A 22242-nucleotide genomic window follows, 5' to 3' on the forward strand; every position below is an offset into this window, starting at 1 on the left:
ACCTTGTAGCCCACCTAGTTGCAGAGAAGAGCTCATGTGACTCATGTGCAAAGCCAGAAGGTAAATATAAAGCACCCAACATTATTTTTTTTAAGTTCTCATTAAATTTTAGGCCAATCTCATGATTTGCAGAGCCTGGCATGATTTTTGAACCCTTGGGGTTGGCAATATTGTAAATGAGGGAGGTCTTCAGCAACAGGAATGAGAATCTGGGGGGAGGGAATGGGGGAGCAGAGGAAAAAAGGGAATGTGAAAGGTCCTTGGGCCCCACCATATAGGGTAGAGACTGTGCTTTCCCCTACTGGGGCTCCTACATAGACTCTGGGATTGAGGCCCAATTCCTCTTGCTGAGAATTCCCCATGGACTATAGAGGCTTGGGAGTGGGGGCTGCTGCCCCAGCCGGGGATTTCCTCCCAGATAATGGGGATTTGGAGGGGACCCTGCTGCCCCTGTTGGACGATAGGGCCTTGGTGGGACCCAGTGTATATGTGTGGGGGAGAGGGATTCCCCATGGACAACAGGCCTTGGGACCCTGTGTGTGAGGGGGCACCAGAGACCAGTGGTTTTCAACCTTTTTTCATTTGCAGACCCCTAAAAAATTTCAAATGGTGCAGACCCCTTTGGAACTCTTAGACAGTCTACAGACCCCAAGGGGTCTGCAGGCCACAGGCTGAAAACCACTGCCATAGACAACAGGACTGTGAGTGTTGGGGGGTTCCCCATAGAGAATAGAACCTTGGGGGAAACCTGTGAGTGTTAGAGGATTCCCTATAGACAATAGGACCGGGGGAGGGGTCCCTGTTAGCGTTGGGGGTTCCCCAGGAACAATAGGGCCTTCGGGAATCCTGTGAATGTTGGGGGGTTCTCTAAGGTGACCAGGGTTACCATATCCAGCAAATAAAAAAAGAGGACCCTCCACGGGCCCTGGCCCCGCCCATTTCCCCACCCCCAGCCCCGCCCCAACTCCGCCCCTTCCCCGCCCTAACTCCGCCCCCTCCTCCCTCCCACTCCCAGCCACGAGGAAAGGGCTGCCCCAGCGCTACCGGCTTCACGGTTTGCCGGGCAGCCCCCAGACCCTGTGCCCCCCGGCCGGCGCTTCCCCAGCGCAGCTGGAGCCCGGGAGGGGAAGTGCCCAGCCGGGGGCGCAGGGTCTGGAGGCTGCCCGGCAAACCGTGAAGCCGGTAGCGCTTGGGCTTCGGGCAGCCCCCTTGCCTCCGGACCCTGCGCCCCCAGCCGGGCACTTCCCCTCCCTGGCTCCGGCGGCGCAGGGTCCGGAGGCAAGGGGGCTGCCCGAAGCCGGTAGCGCTCGGGCAGCCCGGCTCTTAAACAGAGCCGAAGAGTCAGGGGAGGAGCAGAGCCGCCATTTTCCCGGACATGTTCGGCTTTTTGGCAATTCCCCCCGGACGGGGGTTTGAGTGCCAAAAAGCCGGACATGTCCGGGAAAAAGAGGACGTATGGTAACCCTAAAGGTGACCACCTTTCCAAAAGGAAAAGCAAGACACAAGCAGCAGCCCCACCCCTCCCCCCCATGGCCCCATCCCCAGTCCCTCCTCTTCCCCCAAAGTCCTGCCCCCAGGCCAGGCTGGATGATGGAGCCAGGCCTTGCTAAGAGCCGCCCAGCAGCCCGGGCTGCTGTGTAGCATCCCAGACCCTCCACCTGCCCTGTGCAGGAGGCAGGGGTGCCCAAGAGCAGCCCCCGGCCCGTGTCCCCAGCCCCCAGGACGTGCCACCCAGGGCAGATCTGGGAATCCGCACAGTGATCCTGGCTCCCTGGGCGGCTCTCATTACTGCCCGGCTCCAGCTTCTGGCTGGGCCAGGGTTAAGGTCTTGGAGGGAAGAGGAGGAGCATGGGGTGGGGCCTCATGGCAAGGGGGGGGCTAAGGCCCACCTCACCCCCACTGGGAAAAGGCTTGCACCACCAGGGCCGGCTCTAGGATTTTTGCCACCCCAAGCAAAAAAAATTTTGGCCGCCCCCCCCCCCCCATTTTTTTTGTGCCTCCCTGCTCCCGGCCCCGCCCCAACTCCACCCCTGCTGAACCCCTTCCCCAAATACCCAGCCCCGCCTCCTCCCCCGGGCGTGCCGCATTTCCCCCCCACACATTGCTTCCTGTGGGGCCCCCCCACTCACCTCTGCTCCGCCTGCTCCCCCGGGCGCGCCGCCGCTCTGCTTCTCCCCCCTCCCTCGCCTGAGAGGCGAGGGAGGGGGGAGAAGCGGAGCGGCGGCGCGCCCGGGGGAGCAGGCGGAGCGGAGGTGAGCTAGGGTGGGGGGCGCAGGAAGTAACGGGGGGTAGAGGAACCGCTCCCCGCTCCAGCTCACCTCCGCTCCACCACCGCCGCCTCCCCCGAGCGCCCGCCGCTCGGCTTCTCCTCCCTCCCAGCCTTGCTGCGCAAAACAGCTGTTTCGCATGCGGCAAGCCTGGGAAGGAGGGGGGAGAAGCGGAGCGGCGGCGGCGCGCTCAGGGGAGCAGGCGGAGGCGGAGTGGAGGTGAGCTGGGGCGGCGAGGGCACTTTTTCCCCATGCCCCAGAGTCGGCGCCTATGATGGCCGGTGCCAGAATGCCGCCCCTAGAAGTGTGCCACCCCAAGCACCTGCTTGTTTTGCTGGTGCCTGGAGCCGGCCCTGGGCACCACCCCTGAGCCTCAGGCACGTGCGGAGTGGCATTGCAGGGAATCCGGGACATTTGCTGTCCCAGAGAGTCATTCAGCCCAGGACCAGGACTTGAAATGTACCTTTCAGGTCTGTCCTGCCTAATTAGGGACAGGTGGTCACCCTAGGGTTCCCCAGGGACAATAGGGCCTTGGGGGGATCCTGTGAGTGTTGGGAGGTTTTCCAGAGACAATAGGGCCTTGGGGAGACACTGCGAGTGTTTGGGGGGTTCCCCAGGGACAATAGAGCCTTGGGGGACCCTGTGTTTGGGGCTTCCCCAGGGACAATAGAGCCTTGGGGGGACCCTGTGAGTGTTGGGGGGGTTTCCCAGAGACAATAGGGACTTGAGGCAACCCTGTGAGTGTTGGGGGTCCCCAGGACAATAGGACTTTGGGGGGACACTGAGTGTTGGGGGATTTCCCCAGGGACAATAGGGCCTTGGGTGGACACTGTGAGCGCTGTTGGGTTCCCCGGAAACAATAGGGCCGGGAGGGGGGGGGGGGAACTGCCGTCCTGGGGTTAGATTTCCCATGGATAGTGAGAGCTGGAGGGGTCAGACTGGGGATTCCCCCTCTGTGGGCGGGAGCGTGATGCTAATTACATTGTGCCCTATTATTGAGGAGTACTCTAGGAGTACCGCCCCCGCCGCCGGACGGGGCGGTGTGAGCGAGTGACATGCGGACTGAATACTAGCTTCGCCCCTTGTCTCCGCGTTCCTTGCCTCCCCGTCAATAACAAATCTTCGATTCTGATTGGCCGTGGTGGCTCACCGAGTTGAAATCTGATTGGATTCTTCCACTAGGGAAGGCGGATCCAGTTTCCTATGAAACGAGAGTTGAGTGGGTGGGTCGGCTGGGCGGGCCTTGACGCGCGTGAGCCGAACGGGCCCCAGGGATGGTGCGTCACAGGTGGCGCTGCTGAGGTTTCTAGCCCGCCACGTGGAGGGTCGGGTGCCCAGCGGGGTGGGGCTCTGGCCCCGGCGTCTCCCGCCCGGCTCGGGCCCTGGGGCGCCGGCCCCCGGCCAAGTGCCCGCGCCCCCGGCCGAGCACCGCGCCGGCCCCCGGCCAAGTGCCCGCACCCCCAGCCGAGCACCGCGCTGGCCCCCGGCCAAGTGCCCGCGCCCCCGGCCCCGGCTCCAGCCAAGCACCGCAGCCCCGGCCCCGGCCGATCACCGCGCCGGCCCCCGGCCAAGTGCCCGTGCCCCCGGCTGAGCACCGCGGCCCCGGCCCCCGGCCAAGTGCCCGCGCCCCCGACCCCCGCCGAGCACCGCACCGGCCCCCGGCCAAGTGCCCGCGCCGCCGGCCCCGGCCGAGCACCGCACCGGCCCCCGGCCACGCACCCACCGCCCCAGCCCCTGCCAAGCACCGCGCCGGCCCCCAGCCCCGCACCGCCGGGCCCTCCCTCCCTATTTTCCCGGACATGTCCGGCTTTTTGGGATTTCCCCCCGGACGGGGATTTGAGGCCCAAAAAGCCGGACATGTCCGGGAAAATCCGGACGTATGGTAACCCTAGAGAGGACACTCATGTAGTTTATGATGCAGAAGGAGGGGGGAAGGACTTGTTGCTTTTCAGAGGGGATTCCTGCGCTGTGAGCCAGAGCAGCTTCATTGGGTGGAGAAGGGAAGCACAGGTGCTTACTCCCTGCCATCTTCTCCTGCATGCTTGAGTTGCTCCTATGAAATCAGCGTTGTAGCACTTTGCTCTCTGTAAATGACTGCACAAGGTTCCAGGCAGTGGAGAATCCTGTATTAATTCTGTTACATCACCTTTCATCCCAAAGTGCTTTCCATGCTCTATAGTCTATACGGTATGTTCAGCATCACTGAAATGCAGGGTGCAAAACACCTTCCACTCAGCACACTGCACAAAAGTGGAAGGAGGAAAAGCTTGGCAAGGGAGCAAACTCCTTCTGTTGTGAAATGTGTCATGGAATCATTAAAGTCTATACACAGCAAGCAAGACTTTGAATTTTAAGGGTAAATCTGAAAAATAACGACTGAATCTTTTCAGAGTCCATATTCCATGGGAAGATTTTCTTTTCCCTGCCATTTGGTTAAAATGTATTTCTAGCTATTGTTCATTAGTTGAACAAAGCCATAGTGCTATACTTCTATCTATAAACAATCTTTTTGTTCTTGTTTTACATTGTAATCTGATAGAAGGGATCAGTTGCAGTATCAAAGTGGCCACTGTTTCCTCGGCTGAACGGTATCGGAGTTCAGTAGAAGCTACCTATGTTACTTGCTCAGACTGTATCCAGATGCACTGACTGATTCTTTTGATGAGTTAATCTTTTATCCATGTAGCTTCTCTGCAGACCTCAAAGTGCAAATATGAAGCATGGAGTTGTTACATGGCCTGCCGTACTACTATAGAGAAAGGGAGGGAACAGACATATTATCGAAAACCTTAGAGTCGAATGAGGCACTGACTCCGCTGCAAATTCCTTCACGCCCAACTGTGTCCCAGGATAGGTAAGAAATAGCTACTGAAGGAAAATGTGTTTTGCTGAAAATTTTAAAGTCTTGGCACCAAACTCTGCTCCCACTTACACTAATGCAACACCATTGCTTTCAATGAAGTTACAAAATTTTAGCCCTAAGTATCTGTATCTATAAAATAGATTGCATAGGTTGAATTTTTGTGGCTTGCCATAAATTCTATAACAAAACTGTCTTACCTCAGTCAATACTTTACAGAGACAAATTATGTGGAAAATTATAGCCTTAGTTGGGGTGCCACACAAAACAGAATTTGGCTGTATAATTCTGGAAAGTCATACATCTCAGCTGCTCATTATTTAGGACAGTGATCCTTTTTGGATCCACATTTCTCACCTTTACACAGGTCCTCATGTTCTCCATTGTTCCTCTACATAGTATTTTATGTACAGAAATAGGAAACTAAATTATAGTTCCCATATCACTTAGAGCTTTGTGTTTTACTAGTTTTCATTGATTTTGTCCTTTAAAGGCTAGCATGCCCTATTAAGTCTTCAGCAGGAGCATATTTGATGTAATTGGATCATTCCTGTCTGTCAAACTGTATGCTGAGTCACCTGATTGAGGTATCTTCCCTAGTCAAGGTGCCGGCTGTTTCACTATCATCATGGCTTGCATTGTGAACGTATAATGTTCTAGAAGGTTAGATGAATCTGCATATGAAATGTTATAATGGCTGATGTACTTAAAATCTAGGAGAATTATAGGCCTTCTTATCCAAATCCCGTTGAACTCAGAAGAAAGACGCCCATTGATTGGACAGTGCCCCACAATAGGATGAGTTGGCTGGGCACAAAGGCCAAAAAACTAAGGGCACACACACTATAAAAGCAAGTAACGTTTACTGTTAAAAATAAGCACCATTTTTAGGCCCCTTCTACAGTACAAAACATTACAATGCTGAAGCATAGAAAAGAAACATGATCGTGACGCCAGCCATGTTATAATAAGTCATTTTCTGTGGATAAAAAAAAATGTTATGTCCACACTAAGGGACCATGAGCCAAATTCTTTGCTGATATAGATGTGCAGACTTCACTGAACTCAGTAGAGCTACACCTATTATACCAGAAAAGAATTTGGCACCAGGTCTTAGCCTATATATCAATCAGGGTTGTAATACAGGTTTTTTTTTTAAATGATGCAAATAGGTATTTTCTAACAAGAAAAAAAATCTTAGAAAATGGTTGTTCTCAACTATTTTAAATAATACGTCATCTGAATTTTAATCATTATTAAAAGTCTGCACTCTTTACTGTGTTGAACTTCATGTATATCAATATATGTACTATACGTCTATTGCAGCTAGGGTGACCAGATGTCCCGATTTTATAGGGACAGTCCTGATTTTGGGGTCTTTTTCTTATATAGGCTCCTATTACCCACCATCCCCTGTCCCGATTTTTCACATTTGCTGTCTGGTCACCCTAATTGCAGCTGAGTAGTTTTAGTGTACTGTTATCTATGGTTAATGTTTGTCACCAATATTTGGGTTAATAAGCTGCCTCTAAATACTCTAAAGCTGTGTTTGTATGTTTACCGTAACTAATGGACAATTCATATCCCCCTAGAAACCAGAGCCTGAGGATTTCCTTTTGTGATCAAATAATCAGTTTCAGTAATGGTGTACTGGGCATTCAATAGGGTTAATTCAGTGTTGTTGTATAAATTCAGTGGATAAGTGGACACAAAGCAGGTTTTTATAGGCAGAGTTGGTAGTGCTGTCTATAGTTAAGGTTGGCTGACACTTGCCATTGTAAGACCCTGTTCTCAGTTGCTTATATCTTTGCCAAACTTTAACCATTTGGTCTAAAATTTTCCATGCCAACGTGTCTTCCTCAGGCTGATTTTTTTTTTTTTTTGGCAAATTAGAGAAAAATATTATGTTTTGTCCATGTTAAAAAAATTATTTCAGCCGCTTCATTGAGAAGCTCTATCACAGCCATGTTTTGGAGCAGGAATTTGAAATTTGGTAGGAAGGGTCACCCTGGTTCCATAGATGTGCCATTTGCTGTTACTATAAAAAAAAATCCAAATTTGGCCAAGTTATAAGCCTCTGAAAAATTTTACTTTGCACATGCTCAGTAAAGACTTATTAGAGGATGGCAGCTGAAGTCTCTGAAGATTCTCTCTGTACTGGAGCAGTGGGGGCAGAGCCGGACTTTCCTGACAGTTGCTCCTTCCAGCTGATGCAGGCTGCTGAGGTGCTGGGCATTGGCACCAAGAGCATCTCCTCCCTCCCTCTCCCCCTACCCCTGGCACCAAAGTAGCCTGACTCGGATGCAGAGAAGACCAGGGGAGGTGGAGGGGCAGCACAGCACAGGGAGAAGAATTGGGCTGGGAGCTACAAGGGGCTGAGGGAAGGAAGACAGGGACTGACAGCCCGTGAGGGGGGAACAGGGACTGGTAACCAGTGTGGGGTGGGGGAGACTGAAATCAGATGAGGAGGGGGGGCAGTGTGGGGAGACTGGGAAAAGGAGAGTGGGACTGGGAGCAAGCCAAAGACTGAAATTGGATGAGGAGATTGAAATTGGCTGGGGAAGGTGCCTGGGGGAGGAGCTGGGATGAGGAGTCTTTACTTACATGGTCACATACTATTTCTTCCACAGGATGCCTGCTACTTTATTCCACCCTCCTCGGGTTCTGCACTGAGAACAGCTCACTGACCCCCAAAATCAGGCCCTGTGGATCTACAATAGGAGTGTTGGATCTGGTGCAGGCATAAAAGTGTGGGGTCTCTGATTGCTCTTACATATGCCTCTTGATTTTCATATTAAAGCACAAATTGGATCATAATGCATATGCCACTCAGTGTGTAAGTTACACTTGTTTTGCACACCCACTGGGACCGATTCGCCACTCCCTTTCACCAGTGCAAATTGGACATAAAAGGCTGTCATTCTGATTTACACTGGTGTAAATGATGATGCAAGGCACACAGCACCGGAGAGTCATGCCCACTGAATTAGAAATCAGTGTGAGTGACACCCAAGGCCGGGGCCCTAATCATACCCCAGACAGACTCACCACCAACACAGCTTCCTGCAGCACTTGGGTTTCCCTTGGAGATCTCAGTTTCAAGTACGGATCAAGTCAGAACCTGTTTTGTTTATGAGATCTGATGAGCTCACATCCTATAGCCCAATATTCATACACTGTTGGCATGAGCGCCACAAAACAAGAAAAATTTGCAGGCAAAAATACAGTTTAAATAAAGGATGCACTAGTAAACTGATGGCTGACTTGGCAACTTCATTTGATCAAACGCAAGGAACGTCGTTTTTAGTTCTAAGTGTTACTCTTCCAGAACTTGACAATCAGAATTTAATATAATTCTAGAATCATTGAAGTTAAGGAGGGAAAATCCCTGTTAAGCCGTCTAGTTCATTTCTGTGCTGGTGCAGGATTGTTTCCTACTCTACATCTTTTTAACAGTTTGTCCAGTATAATTTTAGTTTGAGATTCTCTTGCAGAGAGACAGTTTTGTTTGTGTCCTTGAAAACCATAATCCCATTGGATTGATATTGACTATAACTGTTCCTTTGTGTGAAAGACCATAAACAGAAGCTTAACAAAGCCCTTTGGTTTCAGTGGGCAATCAGATTTATGTATCTTTGGGTGCGACGTTTGTCTTTTCTGTCTCGGGTTAAGTGGTTGTTCTGCGTCTTAGTAACAGGTAGATAGAAGTCAGCATGAATGATTCATTAATGTTTCCTTTGGGTTCAGTTTACCACCTACTGACATGGCCAGCATACACAATGATTTGATATCTGGCTTCTAACCTTCAGGGAAAAAACAAAACCTTAAACAGAGCTGTTGAAAAATTAGATGCTAACGTTCATTCAGCTATTAAATATAGAAAAATGTTCTGATAACCCACAGGGTTCTGATAAGCGCAGAGGGTTATTTTAATTTGTCCTGCAAGACAAACTCATTGCCTCATGAAGTTGCATCATGTTGTGACACGATGTCATGAAGGGATGACGTAATATTGCAATACCATTTTGGCATGACACAGATGAGAAATTCTGGGAAATAAGTGATGCTACAGAGCTGGGCTGCCAGGGTATGATGTGGGGTGAAGACCAAAGTATAGGCTCTCTGTACTGATGGCCCTGGTCTCCCAGAGATCCCCACCCTGCCGGGATCTATATAGATGCCTAGGAATCTTCCAGGTTTACAGTCTGCACCCCGTGGCCTTTCCTAATTGGATGATTTGAGGGAATTTCTGCAAGGGAATCCTTGCAGAGATTTTTCTCCCTCAAAGCCTCCTCCCAGTTTAAATGTGCAAGAGGGCAATTTGGCCCTTATATTACAAGGTACCGTATGCCCTACTGAACTTTCTGTGCTTTCACTGTGATCCTGTGTACTTTGGGAAGAATATCAGTTCCCCTTGGAAAGCACTTAAAATTTCTTTATTTGGGCGTGCTGAGCTGTTTAAAAACTCTTTGCATGTATTTTCCACTTCGGTGAAGCACTGATTGCTTTTTACTCACCCCGTGTTTGTGTATTTTATTCCATCAACAAATTAGAATACTGTATTCTTACTACTTCTATGGTGCTCTTCATCAGAAGAGTGCAACATAATTTATAAACATTAGTTACTTAAGCCTTATAAATAAGCTCTGAATTAAATCAGGATTATTATTACCTGTTTTACAGGTGGACAAACCAAGGCACATCAAGATTAAGTGAGATACTCAAAATTACATCATAATTGGCCTGTTTCTCCTGTCATTCTCACTGGTGTAACTCCAGTGATTTTAGTGAAGTTATTTCTGAATCATACCAGTCTATGACCAGGTCCACACTAGGAGCGTTTTGTGGTATACTGCTTCAGTATACTATACCAGCAAAGCGCTGCTAGTGTGAACAAAGCTTATACCAGCAAAACTCTGCTTTTGCCAGCATAGTTTATTCCAGCTTCCCTCCCCCAACACCTCCCCAAGTGAAATAAGATATACTGGCAAAAGGGCATCTTTGCCAGTATAACTGCATCTACGCTAGGAGCTTTTGCCAGCGTTGTCAGTCACAATCAGGGTGGATAAAAATCAATTATTTTTCTTGAAAAAATGTAAAAAATCAGATTTCTTACATTTAAATTGTTTTTTCTTATTTTGTTATTTAAATTATAAGAAGTTTTTCTTTTGAAAAAATAAACCTGCTTAAAATGGCATTAAATTTAACACAAAATAGGTTAGGCCTAAACTTATTCTAATCTCTTAAATCATTTAAATAAAAATAAATGTGCTGAAACTATGAGCCTCTGTTCACAACTTTGATTTAAAGGCTGCCTTTCTACGTAAAGAAAGAATCAGGGGAAAAATCCAACTTTTGAGACCAAGTTTTATAAATATGGCACAGTAGGACAGCCTAAGTAACTGACGAGACTGTCTCATGGTCCAGAGACTTAGGATACATCTACACTGCAATAACAGGCATGGCTGCAACTGGCCTGGGTCAGCTGACTCGGGCTCATGGTGCTTGGCCTGCACAGCTGAAAATTGTAGTGTAGACGTTCAGGCTCGGGCTGGAGCCCACGCTCTGATACCCTGTGTGCGGGGTAGGTCTCTCAGAGCCTGGGCTCCAGCCCGAGCCTGAACATCTACACTGCAATGTCTAGCCCCACAGCCCAAGCACCATGCGTTCAAGTCAGTTGGCTGGGCTCTGACACTTGGTGCTGCAGGATTTTTATTGCAGTGGACATTCCTGCAGACAAGTAGGAACTTAAGCTCCAGTCCCTTTCCCTTAGGCATATTTGAAAATTTCCCAAGCTGACCTGAAGTAATCAGTTTTATTCACTGACTACAGTTAATCCCTCTGTTTAATAAAACAATTACTCATTAAAGTGAAACATGTTTTGATAAGAAAAGTTCATGTATCCAAAATAGTTCAGGTTGTTTAATAAAAATAAGTTTTCTGTGCTGTTGTTTGTGTTTAATTAAATTCCAGTTACCACCCTAAATGCAGCTTGACACAAATCCTGAGCAAAAAGTTAATTATCTAGTAAATAAGCAATATATCATTCACCATTTTCTAACATACTAAAATGTACAGTTAAGAATCTGAACATATTAAGTTATATAATTGCTTAAATAAATGTATATTATCGTGTGCCCTCCTAGGCAGCAAAAACATGCACAAAATCTAGTGTAAAGCTTATATTTAGTTGTAAATCAACATGTTTTAATGGTTATATCAACCAGTGAGAGTGCAGCAGTCTTTAGAAAGTAACTGAAGTACAAATGGAAAAGTTGATTTAAATCCAGGCTTTCCATTTGGTGATGTAATCATGATTTAAATTGCTTTGATTTGAATCAATCCACCCTGGTCACAGTTATACCCCTGACTGACATAGCTATGCCGGCAGAAGTCTGTAGTGTAGACACAGCCTTCGTGAGAGAAGAATCATGTCCACCTCGTTAGCAACAGGGCGGTAAATAGGACCCCGGAGACCTGGTTCTGAGTCCTTTGCCCTGCCAACTGGACATAACATAAACTCAAAAGATGAAGATGGCTGGTCCTTAGCACAGCAGTACAGCCAATCATTTTTGAGTTTGGGAGGGATCTCTGGACTCCTACTCGCAGAGCCAGTACACACATTTATTTATTGCTGCAATTTTAGAAGTATTTTTATGGGTCTGTTCAATGGAGAGGTTTTGGAGGAAACCACCATACCTGAGGGAAACTGAGTCTACTTTTTTCCAGCCTCGGCTTTATGCCTGCATTATTACCTGGGAAATTCCTGCCAGATGAAAAAAAACAAGAGGAAAAGGAAGTGTGTAAAATGTTCACTCCGCTTGGTGCTCATCTTCACGAAACAAGTGAAGTAAACGACACACATGGTACTACAGAACTGTTGGTGATATAGACACACTGAATTATGCTGGAACTATTCAACTGTTCGCAGAAACTTGTAACATATCTGATAGAGCTTGTATGCCCTGGTGGGCTGCAGGTACTAAAGAGTGGCATCTCTCACCCACTCTCTAGAGATGTCAGGGAAGATTTTCAAAAGCACAATTGTACTTAGGCACCTAATTTGTACAGTCAATGAGAATTAGATGCCTTGCTACCATTTGGCTCTTTGAAAATCCATCGGCATATGAGTTTGTGTAGTGGTATTTAGCACCTAGAGGACAAGGCAGGTGATCCATGTTTCAGCAGCTCATACACTCACTGTATATTGCAGGAGGTCAGACATGCATGCAGCATATTGGCATATGCATTCACCTATCTTCTTCCTCCAGCCAATCAAAATATACTGGACTTGCTTCTGCTCCCAACGGGAGCAGGCTCATTATGACAGCTTTGGTCAAAAAGCTGCTGCTGTTTAAGAATATTATTTTTTTGTTTCAGATATGAGGAGTTAAGAGATTCACTTCAGTGGTGCAGGCTTCCGTGGGGAACCGAAAGAGAATATGGAGGAATTGCACCGGTTTCATTGCCAGAAGATCATAGACCAAAGAATGAGCCTCCTTGTTTGTTTGCTAAAGGACATCAACATTATGGTTATGGTGGAGATTCCTGGCCCAGGTAGATTAGTTGCATGCTTCATACATTCCGATTTTTTAAAGTGTTGTAACCTAGAAACAGCTAATGGAATGCAATATATTTGGACAGTCTGGACAGCAATGCAGATTGAACTGTGTAGACAATTTGCATTCTGGAGATAGACTTTAAGTTACCCCCACTTTGGACAATGCTCTAACCTGTAGTGTGCCTGAGTTGTACTGCCCATTATCATTTACTGAAACTCTTGGCACTTTGGATCTCTTCAGTTAGTTTATTTTTTCCTATCATTCGGTAATGGTGTAGTATTTATTAGCTATTGTCCTAAACTTCCTCTGTGACATTAGATAAGTCTCACTCATGGCCTGATTTTTCAGAAGCGTTCAGCATCCACAAATCCCGCTGAAGTTAATGGGAACTGTAGGCTCTTGGCATTTTTCTGAAGGCTGCTCCGACTTACACCCAGCTTCTCCCAACCCCAGGAGCCATTTTGGGATCAAGGATAGACAGGGCATGCCTTCCGCACCCAGGGCTGAGAGAGGAGAGAATTCTACACTGCTCTTCACCATACAGGAATTCCCCTTTATGCAAAATGAGTGTCCAGGTAGCTGGGGAAGCTGGCTTTCTGGCTGCTTTGCACTGCCAGAATGTGGCCCATTAGCTTTATCTGAAAACTGCCATTCAGCCCTGCCTAGTCAAATTGAACAAGGCTCAGAATATATTTAGTGGTGCATTCCCTTGGCTCTCCCAGACTATCCTTCCTATCATTCTAAAAGGTAATTTCCCACAGGTATATGTGTGTGCAATGCAAAGGAGATAGAGAGATCACAGGTGTCTCCAAAGATTGCATAACCTCCAAGAAGTGTGTGGTGAAGTTCATTGAGCTTAGTGCCTCCAACACAAGTAGCACCAGGTTCATCCTACTCCAAAACAGAGGAAAAAGAAAAATCTCTGAAAATCCTACTAAACCCAAGATAAGTAAACTGCATTATCCACCCTGAATATCTCACTCACTTTCTGGGTCTGCAGCACCAGCTGAGGAGCCTAGGCAAACGGATATGACTTCGGAGATCTCAACCCTTTTGTAAAGGAATTATGAAGTAATGTTCAGTGGTGCTACTCTCTGCCAAATGAGGTGGGGAGGACAAAGAGGAGACACGGCCATTGTCCTGTCCTCCCATCATGGAATCAGTTTTCCTTATAGAAATTGATTTTATGGTGACAGGTCCTTGGAATGACTCTGGACAAGAATTTTTATTGCTCTTGGGTTTTTTAAAAAATATATAAATCCTAGACTTATTCAGTGTATAGACTCGCTGGGCTAGATCCTGGCCCGTGCTTCATCCCATTCTGTTCCACTCTGGTGGTGGAAGGGGGACAGAAGACTAGCTTTAACAGTAAACTGGTCAGCATAGCCACCTGCTTTTAGCCTCCAGCATAAGAGGTGTTTCAGGAACGTACCAAGGTGGAAGGAGATCTGGTGATTGTAGGCCAGTTCAATGGCCCCTTGGGGGCCATAACTGCAGGTGCTATTAGAACAGCCCCGAGGTTGCTCTGAATTACAGGAGGAGCCCAAGTAGCCCCCAGATGCCCAGCAGAGCTACAATATATCTGAGGAGTGGCCCTCAGATTGAAAAATTCTCCCTAAACATTCATATCGCTACCCAAACAGAGAAGCAATGAAACCTAAAGGTTAATTCTACATTGCCTGGAAAGTTTTATTTATGTCCTTTTATCTATATCCTTCTCCACATTGTAGGGGCCAAGAGTATTAGTTTCTGGCTGTTGAAGCAGCATCCCTTTGCAGCTACCTTAGCAGGTTGATTCCAATTAAATTTACCAGGAGGGCAGGTTAGAAGTGTATTAAGTACTTATTACAGTACAATGTAGTCTGGATCAGAAAGCGGAAAGTAGTAAGGGAAGTACTTTAGAAATCTGTGACTGTGGCCGTAGTGGGGGAATGCCAGCACTGGAGGTATAAGAAGCCTATATATATATATATATATATATATATATATATATATACACACACACACACACACACACACACACACACACACACACACACACACACACACACACACACACACACACACACACACACACACACACCAGCTTGTATCTAAAATACCAAGCGAAATTATTTAGAGTCTGAGATAGTTGATTTTGGTAGTGGAGCTGTTGTCTGTTCGTGAGCCCTATACAAAAGTACTTGATTTTTTTTTTTAAACCCTACATTTAGGGGTTGGTTTACTTGTTTGTTTTTGTAAACGGGTATACTTCTACTTTGGTATCTCCTATACATTTGTTTGGTCTACTGATAGGGAAGTATAGTGAACAGTATAACTACTGTAGCTCCAAAATCTGTGGTTATAACCAAAATGCTTCATTTTCCCAACCCAATTTATAAAATTTCAATAGAAAGTTTATGAAGGATAAAAAGTGGAAAAAGTATTTTTCCAGCACACTCCTGTCTAACAGATCTCTGGCTTTTAAATATTCTGGGTGGTTCCTTATAATGAAGTTGATGTGTGAAATGGAGCACACCTTTTTAAGGAAGATTTAAGTTTCTGAGAAACTATGTATTGGCAGAGCTGGTTTTATGTGGAAAAAGAACTGAGGTAATGTGCAATTTTCACCAGCAGATGTCAGTGTGCATTAATAATATAATATAGGGAAGACCATATTTCAGAAGCATTGAATTATTTACAATTATTTATCCTCTTAGTGCTGGGGGATGCAGTTTCCAATACAAAATGTTCAGTTGTCAACTGACACAAAATGCATAGGAAGCCAAGATGTCTCCCTCTACAGACAAAACTAATGACTCCATGCAGATGCATTGAACCAAAGGTTATTCTGATCCCTAACACCGTATCTCATTTACTGAGTTATTCCACTCGGCTGGAATAGTTACAAAGGCTGTGTGTATCTAAAGATGCATCTTTGCAGCATAATACTTTTGAAGTGTAAGTAAGACAAAAAATAAAAGTTCCAGGTCATCATAACATTTTTATTGTAAAGTTGAAAACAGAATTCACATCATGGAGATAGTTTATGTGCGGTGTTCTCATTGAGATCTGTGTTCAAGTCTAACATATCCCAGGACACTGAGTGCAACTTGGCCAATTATCAGAAAAGACTTGTAGGTAGGTGGGCGGGTGAGACAGCTAATGCAAGCATCACTACTCCGTAAGACTAGTCCCCTGCATGTGAGGTAGTCCACTGAATAGTGTTGAAAGCATTGCCTGACGGGAGTATGCATCCTGGCCTCTGAGACAGATGTCAGGTATCAGCAGTGGCTGCTAAATGGAAAGAAGGAAGGCAGTGACCCAATCCAGATTGGCTTTGGCAAAGAAAGAGAGAGTGCAGAGCACTCTGAATGTCATGGAGAGATTACTGGCAAGACAAGGTGGGTGAGGTAATAGCTTTTATAGGACAAACTTCTAATAAGAGATATTACCTCACCCACCTTGTCCCTCTAATATCCTGAGATCAACATGGCTACAACAACACTGCATGAAGAGATGATTGTCAACTTTCCAACAACCCCAAACACCATATTAAGCCAAGCAGAACACACCAACACATGCCCTGCTATTCTGAACCAACATTTTCCTCTCTCTTCTTCCAGGCCATGTCTCCTCTTCTTCTATGCAAGCTTAGCTTTGCAGGTGGAGGTCAGAAGCCCCAAGGCTGTTCTAACTCCAGGGGTAACATTACCAGTTAAAATTGGTTACTCTGACTGTATGTTCTTCAGTTTGGCTGTCCCTCTTGCTCTACTTTTCTCTGTCCTGCCCCATGCTAGCTGCTGATAACCAACATCTGTTCCATCAGAGGCAGCTAAGATGCTGTCATCTCACTCAGAGGTCGTGTGTCTTTTCAGCAGCAACAAAGACCACTGAGAAAGGTCCCGTTTTTCTGCACACTAAGCGTCTGACCAGAGCCGTAACTAGGGATTTTTGCGCCCGAGGCAAGGGACGGGCGGCACGTCCAGCTCTTCGGCGGCAATTCGGCAGCGGGTTCTTCCCTCTGAGAGGGACTGAGGGACCCACTGCCGAATTGCCGCCGAAGAGCCAGACGTGCCGCCCCTCTCCCTTGCCGACGACCGGCGGCAATTCGGCGGCAGGCCCCTCAGTCCCTCTCGGAGGGAAGAACCTGCCGAAGGAGAGACTTTCTGCGCCCCTCACCTTCCGCGCCCGAGGCAAGTGCCTCACTCGCCTCGCCCTCGTTACGGCACTGCGTCTGACTCTGCCAGCCCATTGACTTCAATGGGAGTAGAGGATGCTTGGCATCTTCTATGAAACACTCAACCCCTCATAGGATCAGGCTCTAGGGCTTGATCCCTGTGCCCATTGAAATCATTGGCAAAAGTACTTGACACTTCTGAAAATCAGGCCCTGTGTAACTTAAATGTTAAGGTCTGAGTGATAGTAAATATCTACATTTCAGTATCTCTGAATTTGGTGGTAAGGGCAGTCTATGGACTGCAGGCAAAAATTACATACCATGTCTACATTTCTTACAAGAAAAAAAAATCAGTACGTGTTTCCTGGGATTTTTATAACCAATAAGTAAAATGTTGTTTTGTGGTTTTTTTGTCTTTCTCTCTCTTTATGCAGAGGTCTTCCCATTGAACAGTATTATGATGTAACACAAATGAAAAAAAGTGATGTCCGTATGAATGATGATCTGTAAGTTTCATTACAGCATAGACCAGATAATTTATTTAGTGTGGCAAATGTAATGACAAGCTAAATATTCATTCCTCCTTAATGACCTTGTGGATTAATGTTTATGATGAAATATGACCTTTGTATAAAATGTGGTTGGTCAGTGACTACAGAAAACACACACAGTTTGGAAGGAAGTTCAGAATGAGGTATCAGTGCCCCACTCAGTTTAGTATCTCTTAAGCAATGAGATATGAATTGGTTTTATTGATTTGTCAACCGGTGTCGCTCAGAAATACTCTCTCCTACTAGGCAGAGTCCCGATTAGCAGAGAATAGCACTGAGCTAACCATGACATTGTGTATGCATCATATTAAAGTTTTCTCTGGTATCTTTAGGTGTATTTTAAGAGGAGGTTTGACTAAGATATTGTTTCCTTTTTTTCACTGCTACTATTTAAAAGAGTATCTGGTTTCCTTGAGATTGAATGCTGCCGATTAAATCTGCAGTACACCGTTTTGCCACTTGATGGCACCAACAAAACACTGAAACTTGCAGCTCAAAACCCAAAATGTTTAGGTTAATGTAACAGTAGTTATGAGTTTAAACACTCAAAAGTCAGGAAATGAACAAGTTAAGGTCCTCACAACAACATTAACTTAGCAGTGTTGCATATCCTATATGCTTAGTTATGTAGTTAGGGCTAAGGCTGTATTAACTTCCCTCCACAGGCCAGATAACCCGGGGAACAGTGTGTGATTCACCCTCACCCCTTCCTCAGCAGGGTTGCCACCTCCGAGATTCAGAAAAACTGGCCACGCCACCACCACCAACAAAAAGGGTCCTAGTGCCAACAGTAGCTAATTATTACCCCACACCTGTGGTCACAGCCCTCTCTTTGGTCACCTAGACACAGAGGTGCCCGTTCCTCTGCCCGCATGAGCTTCTACACCCGCCCACTCACAGAAGCTTCAGTTCTTGAGGGAGCCCCACTACTGTCCCCTCTCAGGAGCCTCCGTTCCTTATCCCTCCCTGATGATGAGCCTCGGTCTGTCTTGCTTCCTGGTCCCCAATGCCAGGAGGAGCTGCTACGGCTCAGCAGGTTGAGGGGCCAGCACACAGAGGCAGGTGCCAGCTGTGCTCCCAGCCAAGTGATGTGCAGTAGTTACAAAACCACTGCACGGCCCCATGTGCCTGTAGCGAACAGGGAATGCTGGTTCCAAGGGGTGGGGGAGTACACTAAATCTTTTCACTGGCAATGCAGTACAAAAACCAGCTAGGCTGATTAAAAGCCAGCCAGGTGGCAAGCAACCCTCCCTTCCCATCTATAATGCCTGCCAAATTCCAAAGTATGCTACCCCCTTGGGCATTTTGTGTGAGCCCACGAGGGCCGGAAAGGCAGCAGAACTACCCCAGCTCTGCTGTGTGAGGGTGAAGACAGGCCACAAAGAAGCTACAAAAGGTGAATCTGCAGCCCTGTGCCCCAAGGTGTAGCGCTGTGTGCTGGCTGCCTCCATGGCACCACGCAACAGGGACTTGAAAGTAGGCCAAGGGAGGGTGGGTTTGGTAAACTGAAAGTGTGTGTTGGCCAAAGCCCACCTTTACTGGGCCTTGACCGATAATGCAGCCTAGAGGCATTGGCTGCGCAGCTCTTGCGAACTGTGACTGCAGGTCGTAAGGAGAAATCTTACCTTACAAGTTCTGCGTATTAAACCCCTCCCCCCCCACACACACACACACACAGCATGTTTGCTTGAGCTTTGCACAAGTGACAAGGATTTGTCCTTAGTGTGGGGTTTTGTAATTGCTGGTGCATTTGGATAGTGGTGTAATACAAGTATCTATGCACACTGAGCTCAGCCCTGCCAATCTTTGCACTATACCCCAGCAGGTATGCAAGAAATGCAGGATCAGGCCCAGTGGATTAAAGATAAATAAGAGTTTCATCTTTAACTCAGTCTTTTTCTTTGGGTGGGTTTCAGATCGCCTCTCATTCACCTGGAATGTTCAGCCAGCTGACTTGGTTTTATTTTACACTTCATGGGCCTAATCCATTTCTGATGTAACTTCATTGATTTCACGAGAATGACAAGGATTTGTCCCCTTATATTTTGATGGCCACATGAATGCCTTGTAAATTGTAATTCTTATTGGAGAGAATTCACTCTGCCTGCATAAAGGCTGGGACAACAGATGAAGTATGGGAGGGTTGTGGAGTGAAATCCATCCCCAACCCAAGGCACAGAACAGCTTCTCAGGCAACAGCTTCTTCCACCTCTTCCACTGTATCCTCATAATCCCAAATTCAGTCGTTCCTATTCTGGCCCACCCCAAGTGCAGGCAGTGAGGTTGCTCCCCTTAGTGTACTAGCCCCACTCTGCATGCTTGTTGGCCCATGACCCCTTTCCAGGGACTGCTTTGGGCAGGCTACATGAGGGGAGGAGGCATGTTGCCACAGGGACAGATCGCTATTTGGCCCAGTGCATACTGAATAGAACGCTGCCGTGGCCCAGGGATGTTTTAGTTGAGAGTGCATTGATAAATTTTCTTAATTATTTTTAAAATTAAAATGTAACCTGAAAGAGAAGGCTTCCGATGTTTCTATGCTCTTTTTAATATTTCAGTCTCTGTTCATCGTTTCCATAAGATCATATTTACTCCTATTTCATCCTTGAAAGAAATTTTTTTTTATGTTGTAAAGAAAGAGCAGATCTTTTTTAAAATGCCTAGAAAATTTGTCACATTCATACTCACAGGTCTTTCAGAGCGAAGACATTTATGTAACTTTCAGTACTCTCCCTGCGGTATCAAACTGTAAGATGGCGATAGCCTTGCGAAATCTGTGTTGAAAACCACTGGCTGAGTGCTGCTCTGCAGACTTACTAGGGAGCTCTTAATACTCGGTGTATTGACATTATAGCTTGTGATGGCTCTTTTGAGCCATTACAGTCTCGCATGGAAAATGAGTCACGGTGCATTTGCAGTAACTAGATGTCATATACCATAATGGGATTACTGTGCATTTGTCATAACCACAAATCCTTATGTAGTTTTGCATGACAATGAATGGCTTTGCATATACAGGAACTGCCTTTCAAAATGAATGAACACTGGGCCATATCTTTCCTCCCGGTTAAAAACATACAGAGGAGAACAAGGTAATCAGCCCCTTGCGGGAGCTCTGATGTGCCACCAGAGACCCACATTTACCCTCCCAATCCAAGGGATTCTGTGCAAGGGGTGGGGCCACAAAAATCCATCTAGGCCTTGTAGAAAATCCTTCTCCTCATGCCAGTGATCCGGGGCTCACTAGATAATGGTATGTCCAGCCACACTCCTCTCTGGTCCTGCCCCCACACCAGTGTCAGCCTCACAAGCTTGCAGTTGTCGCACCATTGGCTGCCAGTTATTACCTGTGATCCATCCCAAAGGGTCACTGAGTGCGTAGGATGAGTAAATGCCATTTCTAATCTATTTAGATTTTTCACACAGACTTAGTGTGCAGGAGTGGTGGAATGTACCACTTAGAGCGGCCATTCTTCAGGTCCATCCCCCACCACCACAACCTGACCCTTTCCTACCACACTAAGCTGACTGCCTCCAGGCAGCCCATTTTCTACAGAGGCGCTCAAAGTGCATGGGAGGGTTTGGGGGGAGACATCCCAAGAAGCTGCCTTCGAGCTGTGTCCCCCAGTAGTATTTCTGAACTGTTAAGCCGCCACCCCACTGTGCACCATACAGTGAAGGGAGCGGAAGGAATTATTGTTTCCAAAAACTATAAAAGTACGCAAAGCCAATACTTTGAATAGACTAGCTGTCTCTGAAAAGAAACCATGTCTGTGCCCTGATGTACAAAAATTGGTGTGGCTACTACTAGCTCATTGCCCCCCGTATGCTCGTTGCTGTACACACATGACAGCATCCGTCTTGACCAACCAGGGATTGAATTGAGGACTTCTAGAGCTAAAAAGCAGAGTCTTTACATCTTGAGCCAGGCCCAGTAGCTGGGGGCTGTAACAGACCCATAGCTGTTGTGGCCTGCTCATAGAGGGAGGGGAACCTGTAACATGCACTGACCAGTGGATTACACAAACATATGGTATCCCAAGGCATATACAATCTAATACGATCTGAAAGCAAAACTTCTGTTCTGCACTTTTATAACATAAAAAAGGAGAAATAATTTAAACAAAAATTTCAGATCAGAGTAAATTTTAGGCTGACTATAAACTCCACGAACACACAAATATAGGTAAAAGTCGACAGTCCCATAACTATCATTCCTCTGTTATAAGTGTGAGTAAATAGGCACACTGTACTTTTCTTTACAGATTGCATGTAATATTCTGATAGAGCTGGTTAGTTTGAAGGACTATAACGTGTGACATATATATAAGGCCAAATTCGGTTCCTGGTTGCACCTGTGTAAATCTGTTACAATGCTTGTGAACTCTAGCATAAACCCAAAGCAACTCCAGTGAAGATATTGATGTAACTGGGACAGCCAAATTTGGCCCAATTACTATCCCCTTCCTGTCTCTTTTAATGGCATAGGCCCACATTTTCAAAAATATCCACTAATTTTGAGTGCCTTCAGTGTTTGGTTCCCGAATTTGAGATTTGCATCTGAAGAAGTGAGGTTTTTTACCCACGAAAGCTTATGCCCAAATAAATCTGTTAGTCTTTAAGGTGCCACCGGACTCCTTGTTGTTTTTGAAAAATGAAGGCACCCCAAATTAGTGGACGCTTCTGAAAATGTGAAGTTCAGGCTTTTTTGGTTGTTTATGTACTCAGGCCCTAAAAGCTTCTATAAAGTACGTTCTGCTATTGAAAGTGCAAGTTTACTGCTACTTTCTTACTACCTAGAGTTTAGATATTCCAATGTTGAGTGCTATAGAAACATCTACAA

At 46.5% G+C, this 22242-nt stretch overlaps 1 protein-coding gene across 1 annotated transcript in view; it reads left to right on the forward strand.

Annotated features, from left to right (window-relative positions):
- The first annotated feature begins 4987 nt into the window (after positions 1-4987).
- SPMIP4 (sperm microtubule inner protein 4) overlaps positions 4988-22242 on the forward strand; it is a 35458-nt gene continuing 18203 nt past the window's right edge. The window contains exons 1-3 of the mRNA XM_065399949.1: positions 4988-5121; positions 12508-12684; positions 17283-17354. Of these exons, the coding sequence (XP_065256021.1) occupies positions 4988-5121; positions 12508-12684; positions 17283-17354 (383 nt within the window). The remainder of the gene's footprint in view (positions 5122-12507; positions 12685-17282; positions 17355-22242) is intronic.

This window comes from Emys orbicularis, chromosome 2, assembly GCF_028017835.1.
Source record: "Emys orbicularis isolate rEmyOrb1 chromosome 2, rEmyOrb1.hap1, whole genome shotgun sequence".
In the NCBI taxonomy this organism is placed as follows: domain Eukaryota; kingdom Metazoa; phylum Chordata; order Testudines; family Emydidae; genus Emys; species Emys orbicularis.